Below are 11093 nucleotides of genomic sequence, written 5' to 3'. Positions count from 1 at the left end.
TTCTTGTAGTGAGGAGTCCAAAGCTGAACATGGTATTGAAAGTGTGGTCTCAGGGGGGCTGAGTACAAAGAGATAACCATTTCCTTAGTCCAGAACCTTGCCCTCTAAGAGACACTGTTTCAGGTCTCTGCAGTAGACAAACAGTCCTGCTGCTCACTACCTACCAGCCCAGGAGAGACTCAACACCCCCTAACCCAGCTGCTCTGCCAGGGAGGGGACAGGCCTCGTTCTTTGCCACCACTGAACATTGGCCCAGGCAGCCCAGGGGCTGAGGCAGCCCAGCTCCATCTCCCCCCAAAGAAGAAACACAGCACACAGGAGCTTCAATGAACTACAGACACCGCAGGGTTTATTAACTGCAGATCAGGATTCCAGGCACAACGCTGCAGCCACGGGATTCTCTCCCCACACTCTAAGCTTGTTCCTTCAGCCTCTTGAGCAGGTCGCGCAGCTGCTCGATCTGGGCCGTCACGCTGCTCTTGGCAGTGCCGCCCGGGGCCGTGTGCTGCTCCACGCTGCTCACCACGTTGAACACCTGGGAGACGTCGCTGCCGAAGAGGGGGCTGCGGAGGCAAAGAGCAGGGGGTGGGCTGAGGGCTGCCTTGGGGTGCTCACTGCCCACAGAGAGGGGCAGAGAGTGCAGATGGAGCCTTGTTCCCAGGGGAAAGGCCTCCCCAGCCCTGCTGCTGCACCCATAGTGCCTGGCAGCAGCTGCTTGTGGCAGAGCAGAGTCAGCTCCAAGGGGAGACTGAAGAAGTGTGGGGCCAAACTCTTCTGGAGGGTCAGTGCCTCCAGGTCAGGGCCTGAGTTTCTCCCAGTAACTGATGCCTGTGCCCCACAGGAGCTGAATGGTGGGATGTTGTCCCCTGGCAGTGCTTTCAGGCCCAGCAGCAGCACTGACATTCAGGCCAGGAGCACTCCAGGTGCTGTCTGAAGGGCACCCTGAGGAAGCCCCTGTGAAGGGAGGCTGGAGCTGCCTGTGGAGGGGAGGCAAGGCAAAACAAAGACAAACACCAACCTGATGCTCTTCAGGTCATCCAGGCTGAGATTATTGATGGTCATGCCCTTGGACTCAGCGAGGTGGACAGCCTTGCCAGAGGCAATGTGGGCTTGTCTGAATGGCATCTGCAGGGAGAAGCAGAGGCTGCAGTCAGAGGCCAGGCAACTGGGGTGTTTTCCCAAGGAAACACTGGATGTGCTCTCTGTTTTGTTTGGCTTGCTTTTCACTTAGGGCAATGCAGGTGAATCCGGGTTTCTGGGCTGGGCAGAGGGGAGTTGTGAGGAGATGAAACACCTGTAAATTACTATCAAGTCCACCTGGCAGCAGTTCCACTACTTGGGATATATGTAAAGAATGGGTTTCCAGCATTCGTGTCTGTTGACCCAGACTGCTCATCACCTGGGGACAGAACAGAAGGCCTCATCTCAGGCCCTCAGTGAGTGGCATCCTGCATACAAAGAAATCACAGCTTCCAGTCCCTCTCTCATACTTACTCCTTTATGAACTAAGTAGAGAGCCAGGTCAGATGACAGAATTTCAGGGCTCAGTGCCTTCTCCATGTTCTCCTTGTTGATCTGCAGAAAGGAGGGTCAGGATATGATCATCAGCTCCTCCTTGGGGCTGTCAGTGGTCACAGTGAGGGGATTTTGTGTGGAAGGGACCTGGCTCTAAAGGATGCTCAGATCTCCTGAGCAGCTGACAGTGGAAGTACAGTGAGCAGCAGTCACTGAAGAGTCTTCCTCTTAGCACCAGTCTAGAACTCTTTTAGCCATGGTACTGCCCAGGTGTGTGCCCCACAACTGTGTTCAATAGGCAGGGTGAAGCCTTACCTGGAGGGTAGAAATCACTCCAGTGGCAACCTGCAGCACAGCATTCAGGGTGTCCACAACATCAAAGACGGCCTCCTTGTCCTCCTGTGTTACAACAGGGATGGAAGTGGCTGTGAGTCAACCAGCCCTGAGACTGCAGCCCCAGCCTCAGCCTCCCACCTAGGGGATCTGTGCATGCAAGGGGAGTGCCAAGGCTGCTCAAGAGCAGAGCACAGCTGTGTCTGCTCAGAGGGGTGGTGTGCAAAGGAACATCTCTTCACCTGCAGGTCCTTGTTGTAGGTGCTTGGAAGGCCTTTGAGAACCATGAGAATAGCAGCCAGCTGTGGAGACAAGCAGGTGAGGCAGTGAGATGCAGCAGGAGCACCACCTTGCCCTGAGGTTCAGAGCCTGGGCTAGGCACATTCCTTCCCACAGACACCAGAAGAAGGGACTCTCTTCAGCCCACTGTGAGCTTTTCCCCCCCTCAGCTTCCTTTCAGGGGCTCACCCGTCCGAACACTCGCCCAGCTTTGCTGCGGATCAGTTCCAGGCTGTCAGGATTCTTCTTCTGAGGCATGAGGCTGCTGCCAGTGCTGGAAGAAAGATGTGTTGGGAATAATGGTGAGTAAAACCCCAGTCCAGATAGAAACAGGCTAAGAGAGGCCATGGAGCAGGGAGTAAAAATGCTGCTGCCTCATTGTCTGAAGGGAGGAGAGTCTGGGGATAAGTATTCCATATAAACCTACCAGTAGGTATCAGAGAGGGTTATGAAGCCGAATTCGCTGGTACTGTAGATGATGAGATCTTCAGCCATCTTGCTAAGGTGGATCATCAGCAGGGTGGCAACAGAGAGGAATTCCACTGCAGAGAAGGCAGGAAATCAGGAGGTGAAAAAGGTGCTTGTTTGCTTGGACTGAAGTGGATAGATTTCCTGTGTAATGTCTTGCCAGTGAGGGATTTCAGTGCCCTTACTCAAGGAGGTCAGCTGGAAAGGGCTCAGCAGCTTGAACAGTGGTGGGAAGAAGGGATCATGTTGTGCTTACCCACAAAGTCTCTCTCGCTAACGGCATCCATGCTGTTCAGGCTGATGGAAGCAAAGTCCAGCTCTGTCAGGGAGGAGATGGACAGAGGAGGTCAGGCTTGGCAGAACCAGACCTTGAACACACTGTGCTGCCCCACAGGCATTCCTGTCTGGCTGCAGTAAGAAGCCTCACATCCAAAACAACATCAGGACAATGTGTCAATGCTTCCCTGACTCCCACATAGCATGAGCAGGCCTGTGCCTCGCAGCCACAGGGAGACACTCACCACTACGCAGAAGCTCTCTGTCAATTTCCAGAGGGTTGCCAGCCAGAGCACCGCTGCCAGGGAAGAATAAAACACAAGTCAGGCATGATATCCTGCCCATGCCAAGGAAACCTGAGCTGCAACAGGCAGCAAAGACAACTCTGCAAAGATTTCCCTCCTCCGGGTCATTTTGGTGTCCCCCAGAGTGGCCTGAGGCTTAGCAAACTCTGAACTCTGGAGAAAAGCACAAGTTCTGATCCAAGGAGGAAGGTTTGCTTGAGGAAAGCTGCCCTGACATGGAGAGCTACAATGCAGAAGAACAGCACCTCTGTGATGGGAGACTTTGGTGAGAGGTACAAGGCCTCTGTACATGTGGGACATAAGGCCCAGTGGTTCAGAGGGTGCAGAGATCTGCTCTTGGCCATTTTGCAGAGCACAGGGATGCCCAGCGACTCCCCAGGCAGTAGACCTTACCTGCCCAAGGGCAAGACATTGATCCTCTTCTTGGTCTCTCCCAGGCGCTCGCAGTCACGGCTCAGAGCCACAGCGTGGCTGGGAAAGGACAGCAGAGGCAGTGTGTCAGTGGTGAGAGGGTCACAGCTGAGCCCCGGAGCCGAGGCACCAGGCTGTGGGTGGTGGAAGCAGCAGCAGCCCCACACGAGCCCCACGTGCCCCAGCCCGCTGCCTGCAGAGGAGGCTGCACTGCCAGGCTGCACACAGCAGGGCCCCAGCTGGCCAGGGACAGGGCTCCTGCAGCCTCCTGTGACAGGATCTTACCTGAGCAAGAACTGGCTCCATCGGATGGGCTGAGCTTTCTGCAGGTGTGTGTAGCCAGGCAGGATCACATCGATTTCTCTGTGTGGGAGAGGAAAGGAAGAGGTGACAGCAGCTGCCAGGACAGGGGGCAGTGGCAGGGAACCCCAGGGGGCTCTGCCAGGGTCACTGAGAGAGCATCTGTAGCTTGTGTTAAGGGTGAGGCCACTCAGCCTCTTCCTCTGCCTGTCACCTGCTCCCTGAGACACTGGCTCAGGTCTCCTGAGCTTCCAGCGCTTTGCCTCTGCCCTGGGCCATGCTGGGAGACAGGGAGCTAACACAGCCCAGCTTTTAGCATATGGAGCAGCCTGAAACATGTTCCAGTTGACCACTTGGTCAGAAGGATTTGGCAGCTTCTAAAGCCTTGGGTGAACCTTCCACCTCAGGTGTGTGCCAGGAGAGGAAAGTCTCTGTGACATGAACTGTGGAGACAGAGGGGCTGTTGCCTTGCCCTGCACTGCCACTCACTGCCTGTCTGTAACCTCCTCCGCAGGAGACTCTGCTCCTGCCCTGACTGGTGCCAGCCAAAGAGCAAGCCTGATGGCTCCTGCCCCAGCAAGGCCAAGGCTGCAGCTTTGGACAAGGACTCACATGGCAGCGCGTTCCACCAGGGTCTTAATGAGCTGCAGGAGGTGAGTGGAGATGACAGAGAGGGAATTCTTCATGAACAGCTTCAGGTCAGTCACCACCTGTAGGAGATTGGCCACAGTCAGTCAAAGGAGGAGGTGACAAACTTGGTGCCTGGCAACTTGTCTTGCAAAGTGTCCCCCTCCTGCTCCTCTGTGATGGGAAGGTGCAGCTTCCTGACATCATTTCATCCTTTTGCTGTGCTAATGCCCCATCTCTGTGTCTCCAGGAAGAGAGAGTACAAGGGAGAAAAAGGATTCTGTAGGTACCTGATCATTCCTGCTTCTCCCAGTGTGCAGCTTCCCAGCTACGTCTCCAATCAGCTCCTGAGGACCAGAGGAGGGGTTCTGTCAGTGCCTCTGTTCTCAGGAGACTCCACATGAGCAGACCTGCACCTGCCTGGCAGGGCCTCGGCTCTTCCATCCTGTGAGTAGCCACAGGATCCCCTCTGGGGATGAGCAGCTTTGTGTTCTCTGCTTGCACAGTGCCTCTTCCACCAAGGAGGCCCTGGAGGCACTTGCTTGTGCAGCTGGGTGTCAGTGCCACAAGGGCCAGTGGAACTTCAGAGTGGGACAGAGGCATGCACTTAATGTCAGGCAGGTGTGGCTACAGGGGAAGGAGAGGTCAGAGGCCCCAAACCTTTAGTCTGCGTTCGTTGGCAGTGTGGATGTCCTCGTCAGTTTGGGTCACCACAAAGGCTCCTTTAGCCCATTCCTCAGAGACCTACAACGGTCAACAGAAACCCCAGTCAGTGGCTGCGTTCACCCGTGTGCAGGCAGGGCCTGTCCCTGTCCCCAGCAGATGCCAGCTGGGGCTGTCCCAGGGAAAGTCACAGAGTTAAGTGCCAGGTGAGCTCTGGCACTCCTGTCCTTGCAGGCCAGGCCTGGCTGCTTGCTATGTGCAGACATTCTACCCTGCACTTCGTGGGATTCCTTTCTCTACCCACACTGATTATGCAGTGTTACAGCTACAGGAGGATTGCAGCATTGCAAAGTGAGCTGAGCTGTTAGTGATGGCTTTAGCTTTGCCCACCAAGGTCTTCCTACACAGTCACTGTAGAGAGTCACCACTGTCTGTAGTGGCTGAGCAGAAACTGGGCACTTGGAACAAGCAGTTTGCTGCTGACTTCTCTCCACTCCTATGCAATGCTGTGCATTGCCTCCCCTGCCCTGGCAGCTACACTCAAAGGGATCCCCAGCTCCGGCAGAAAAAGGACATTCCGGGCTCGGCCTGATGGGGGCAGGTGCTGCTGAGCCCCTCTCGAGGCCCTGGGAGGAGCCCTGACCATGTGCCCATGGGACTGTCAGCCCTCACTGGGCTCATTGGCTGGTCACATCCCAATGCTACACTTTGGGGCCCTCTGTGGGATGCAGCTTCAGCATTGATCCCCTGCCCAAAGCACCCCCAGGAGTACCCATGGCTGTGCTTCCAGGAAGCTCTTCAGCACTCGCTGCCCTGAGGAGCAGGACACGAGGGCATTGAAAGATGTGTTTTAGAACAGCACTCGGGGAGGCTGCTGCAGGTGCTGTCAGAGAAGGAGCCATTCATTGCAGCACACAGGACAGCTTGTGAATGAAAAAATACCTTTTCCAGGCCACTCAGGATCTTCTCCAGCTCTGTTTTAGACAGGATGCCAGCCTTCTCCAAGGCTTTGGCATAAGCCATGCTGCCCTGGATATCAACTTCAGCCAGTCTCTGGTCATAGGTGATGGAAGCGCTGAGCATCTCCATGACTGGGTCTGTGCTGCCAACAAACCTTCCTCCCAACATTTTATCCCCCTGCAAGCAATGAAGGTGAAGTATGTTGAAAAGACTTTACTGACATATCCCCTAAGTTAAGTAATTTCTGTCCCTCTTGTCACCAAGTAAGGCTGAGGGCATACTCAGGGACTTCTTCCATGCAGAAAAGCTCCATGCTTTAAGAGCTTTGGCACGTGGTTCTACAGGTAGAGAACACGTCACTGTCAGTCGAATTTAGCCCATGTGGTGTCAGGTCTGATTCAGGAATCCTCCAAGATACTTTACTTCTGCAAGACCCTGGAGGGAACATGTCCTGTCCTTGTACAGGAGTATCAGGGTATACAGTGTAAGGCCAGCATGGGTTTGTCTTTTAAAGCAGCTGCTGATCACTGACTCTTTGACAGTCTCTTGATGAGGGAAAAAGTCAGAGAGTCAGACATATAGGGAAGGCTTGTACTTACTGTTACTTGAAATAATAATTAACCCCTCCACTCTGTTCCATTGACAAAGAGCTGTGAGCCAGTAGCAGCCACATCCTCTGAAACCCTCCTGTAACTATGAAGTGTTTGAAGCTTCTCCAGTGTCCATGATGTGCTTGCAAGATTTGGCATAAAGTTAGCATAAAACAGGTTAAGGTGCAGCCTGCAGAAAGGGAGATCTGGGTACCTTTCCATGTTAGTCAGGTAAAATGAAAAGGAAAGCAAACCTCCCTGGCCTCAGCCCACCCTGGGAGGTCTGTGGGGCAGCACAGTGCTGGGCTGGGGGAGAGGGGTCCCATGGGGGGCCCAGGGGTGGGCTCTGGGGCTGCAGATCTCCTTGTGGAGCAGATTTGTCAGCAGGAGCTGCAGAGCAGAATCAGAGCTGGAAAAGCAAAGTTTAGCAGGTGCTGGCTGGGAAGCTGCTCCCCTGGGGCGAGGGGCAGAAGGGATGGGGTGAGGAAGGCCAGTGCTGGAGCAGTGTTGGCTTGCACGGGCAAAAGGAGCCTGGTTTATCTCTGAGGTAGTGCACTACATCCTCAGCACCGCGGGGATTCACCAGAATCAGAGGTAGGTTAGAAATATTGCAGTAAATACATTGGTTGCCCCCTTCACTACTGAATCCCCAGTAAAACAAATCACTTGGAGAGAAGCACCCAAAGGAGCACCGCAGCATGGGGTCATCCATCATACAGACGAGCTGGCACCTGCCCGACCCTCCCCGAGAAGCAAAAGCCCCCCTCACCTCTGCTGCCATGTCAGACGACGTCTTGTTCCTGTGTGCAGCGATCCGAGCTCTGGTGCAACCTGCAGAGCGGCGAGGGGAAGCAGCGGATGAGGGATGATGGAGGGCAGGCGATGGGGGCAGTGCCCGCTCCCCGCCGCCCGGCCGGCCCCGCTCACCCGCTCCGCAGCTCACCGCGGCCGCTCGCCCGCTGTCCCCCGGCCCCGCCGCCCGCTTTTAGCCGCCCCGGCGGGGCCGGGCCTGGTCCCGCCCGGCGGGGCGGAGTGTGCCGGGCCCGCCCCGCTCCCGCGGCCCCCCACCCCGCACCCCCTTCGTCCTGACCACCCGCTCCTGACCTGTCTCGGCCCACGCGTGACAACAACTTCTTTGAATAAGTTTTCTTTCGGAGGTTCTTTGGCGCCTGCGGGGAGGAGGGCTGGGAGGGATGCTCCCGCTTGTGAGGCTGTCGGTGCAGCCTTAGGCAGTGCTCCTGCAGTACCAGAGTCTTGTGTGTGGATAGATCAGCTCCTTTTCTGGAAATATCCTGGTTCTGAAGGGGTCAGATCACCCTGTATCATACCCCTCTAATGAATAGTCTTTGCTATGAATGTAATTGACACAATGGCTGCATCATTGTTGCCCTGTCCTCACTTCAAAAACACAGGAATAAACTATGTGGATGAGATTTTCCACCCCACTTGGAAGGATGCTGCAGCTCCAGCTTTGGGGCTTCTCTGCTATCACCAGTTGCATGGGATCACTCTTGCCAGGAGGCTCCTGTGAGCTTCAGCCTGTGGCTGTGGGGTGTGAGGTTGTGCTCTGCAGCCTTGGCAAACAGCCTGGATGTTAAGCTCGTCAAATCCTAAATATCATGGAAGTAAAGAACTGATTTAAAATAGGAGAGAGCTTTGGGAGCAGCAACTTACTGTAGCTTGGCACCAGTTCCTCATTAATGCCTCAGACACAGAGCACTCATAGAATCATAGAATGGCGGGGATTGAAAAGGACCTTTAGAGATCATCCAGTCCAAACCCCCTGCAGAAGCAGGTCCCACCTAGATCAGGTCACACAGGAACGTGTCCAGGTGGGTCTTGAAGACCTCCGAGGAAGGAGCCTCCACAACCCCTAAGAGCTCAGGAAACTCACTCCACCTTTCTCATGCACATTTTGTTGGGTTATTTTCCTCCCTCTGACACTCTTGTCCCTTTCTATCATTCTCTCAGTTCTGCAACTTCTCTCCATTTTCACACTGGGGCATTTACACCAGGAAACAGCACTTGGTCATTTTCTGATAGTGTTCTGTCCTACTCTGAGACTCCTCGTTTTTACCAGTTTTCTTGTCTTGTTCACCCTTTAGGAGTGTCTTTGTCCTTATTCTGAGCTTTTGACAGGAGATCCAACCCCTACCATTCTATGATTCTATGATTGCTATATTGGGAAATAGGAAACACTGAATTTATAAGCAGTGTGAATTGATCTCAATAAGATCTCATTAGTCTATGCCTGATATGATTGTAGCATGCTGCTTAAGTCCTGTCCCAGTTTGTACCTAGGAGATGATGAATTCTCTCCTTTCCCATTTTTAGGTGAAGCAGGTAATAGTGATCCTTTCTGTACAATAAACTATGCAGAATATAGACTAATATTTTAATAATATAAATGGAGGTGAAAGTGTAAATCCAAGCAGAAATCCTTAATGTAAAAATGAACACTGAAGAAACAGGGTTTCTGAAAGATGCTTAGAGATGGAGAGTCGGACTTTTATTTTGAGGGGAAAGCAGTGAAATGGCATTGCAGAACAGATTTTCTAATGCACAGTGAAACCTATCCTCATTACTGTCTTCTCTATTTGTTCTGGTTTGGATGGGTTTCTGCTTTCCATCATCTTCTTTCAGCATTTTGTTTGCTTAATAGAGTAGAAAAATGAACCCCGTAGTTAAATACCAAGGGAGTTGTGAGGGAGAGGTCTTCCACTTCTGACACGGTGAATGGCACATCATTCACACGTGGTACCTTTTCCACACTGACACACAATGAGGCAGTACTAGACACTGAATTGACCATTTTGCAGCATGGAGAAGTTCAATTATATGTATTTTAATATCCTCAAAGGTTTGAACTTTACATGTGCTTGGCTTTGTAATTAGCCACAGCCTCATTGTTTCTTTCAGAGTGCATTTTCTGTCAGAAGAACTTGGGGAGTGCAGCTCTGAGGGAGTGCTTCAGTGGTTTCTAGAAAGATACTTCTCACAAGTATCACATAGCTGAGGCCAGTGAAGAAAGACGGTGGCATAAACTGCCTAAACTTCTTTAAAATCATTCTTTTTTAACTGTGACTTTGGTTTAGGAGAAGAAAAAAGCTGTGTGGGCTGAAAGTGCTGGTCAAACGCAGCGTCAGCTGGACGGAGCCGTGCTGACATTTTTGTGTGAAAAAACCCAACAACTTTGTTTAATGAATTTTGAATGTAAAAGAAAAAAAGAAAACAGACACTATAGGGTGATCAGCGAAATGCTGAACACAGTAAACATCTTTCATGACAAAGAATACAAATACCCTGCAGATCTGCTTTCAATAGCAATTATTAGGCCCCCTGCTTTCAATAGTTAATACCGAGGCCCCTCTCTCACCGAGACTTAGTGGTAACAATCACAAGCTGATGCTTAAAATGTTGACATGCTAAGCACATTTAGAAAAAACCCATGTCTGCATTCCCTATGGATGGTGTAGCATAACTGTCTAACACCTAAAAGGCATCAACTGAAAATAAAGTGAACAGAACTAATCAACTCATCTCCCATAAAGCTGTAGGTAGGGGTAACAAGTTTTCTCTTAGATATTCCCCTTCTCCCTTGCATGATGGCAGCTGGTCCACATATGTATTTGCACCCTAACAGGCTCTATGTCTTCAGTGGAAAATATTTCAGGAGAATATTGTTATTAAGGAATAAAAGGCATTTGTGTCATGTTCATTCATCCTGGGACCAGGCATCATTGTGGGTTGTAAGAAAGTAAAACAGCAAAGGTGTGGCATGAAGCTTTTGGAGAAGCAACAGAACTAAAGATGCTAAATTGGTGCTGGGGAAGAGCTCTGAAGAGGAGATGAAAAGGGAAAATACAAGGAATATGCTGAGCATTCTGAACCCATATCTACAGAGAGTGATGAGAGTCAGGCAAGGACCAGTAGATTTCTGGAACAGAACTCTGAAATCTGATAGTCTGGAAATACCATGTTCTCAAATGAAAGATGATATATGATCCCTTTTGTTCCCTGTAGCCCAGCTACAGGCAGTTTCATGTGCAGGATTTGAAATATGGCAGAGAAATTACAGAGCATTTGCTGTGCCAGCTTTGACCAAATTGCAGTGTCAGTTAATCCTGACATGCAAAAGGACAGCATCCATTCCATCCTGTCCACTGAGTCAGACCAACGGCTTTCAGTCTGCAGCTGGAACACCTTTCTCCTGGCTCTTTTTCTTTAGGACTCCACAACAAATGAATTTCTTTCTGTACTACAATCTCTGTGTGGTGGGGTCCACGTGTCCACTGAAACTCTTTTAGGGGTCTTCAAATGAAAAGAGCTGGAAACACTTTGCAGTAGGCTTTCAAACTTTGGCCAG

At 51.8% G+C, this 11093-nt stretch overlaps 1 protein-coding gene across 1 annotated transcript; it reads right to left on the bottom strand.

Moving 5' to 3' along the window:
- Window positions 1-339: 339 nt before the first annotated feature.
- LOC133627402 (argininosuccinate lyase) lies at window positions 340-6949 on the bottom strand. The gene is made up of 16 exons (XM_062012669.1): window positions 6942-6949; window positions 6120-6348; window positions 5175-5258; window positions 4805-4861; window positions 4500-4597; window positions 3873-3950; window positions 3570-3647; window positions 3117-3169; window positions 2852-2914; window positions 2555-2669; window positions 2317-2401; window positions 2091-2150; window positions 1831-1914; window positions 1495-1575; window positions 1019-1125; window positions 340-563 (listed from the first exon to the last, which is right to left on the bottom strand). Exons 1-16 carry the CDS (start codon window positions 6947-6949, stop codon window positions 413-415), a joined length of 1431 nt encoding a protein of 476 aa, XP_061868653.1. The 3' UTR covers window positions 340-412.
- Between the last annotated feature and the right edge of the window lie 4144 nt (window positions 6950-11093).

This window comes from Colius striatus, chromosome 20, assembly GCF_028858725.1.
Source record: "Colius striatus isolate bColStr4 chromosome 20, bColStr4.1.hap1, whole genome shotgun sequence".
Lineage (NCBI taxonomy): Eukaryota > Metazoa > Chordata > Aves > Coliiformes > Coliidae > Colius > Colius striatus.
The sequence above is the reverse complement of the archived record's forward strand: the minus strand, read 5'-3'. Positions and strand labels throughout refer to the sequence as shown.

Coding starts and splice junctions, on each gene's coding strand:
- LOC133627402 (XM_062012669.1), bottom strand. Junction 4,862..5,174: donor CCAACGAACGCAGACTAAAG/GTTTGGGGCCTC, acceptor TCTGGTCCTCAG/GAGCTGATTGGAGACGTAGC. Junction 3,170..3,569: donor AATGTCTTGCCCTTGGGCAG/GTAAGGTCTACT, acceptor CTTCCCTGGCAG/CGGTGCTCTGGCTGGCAACC.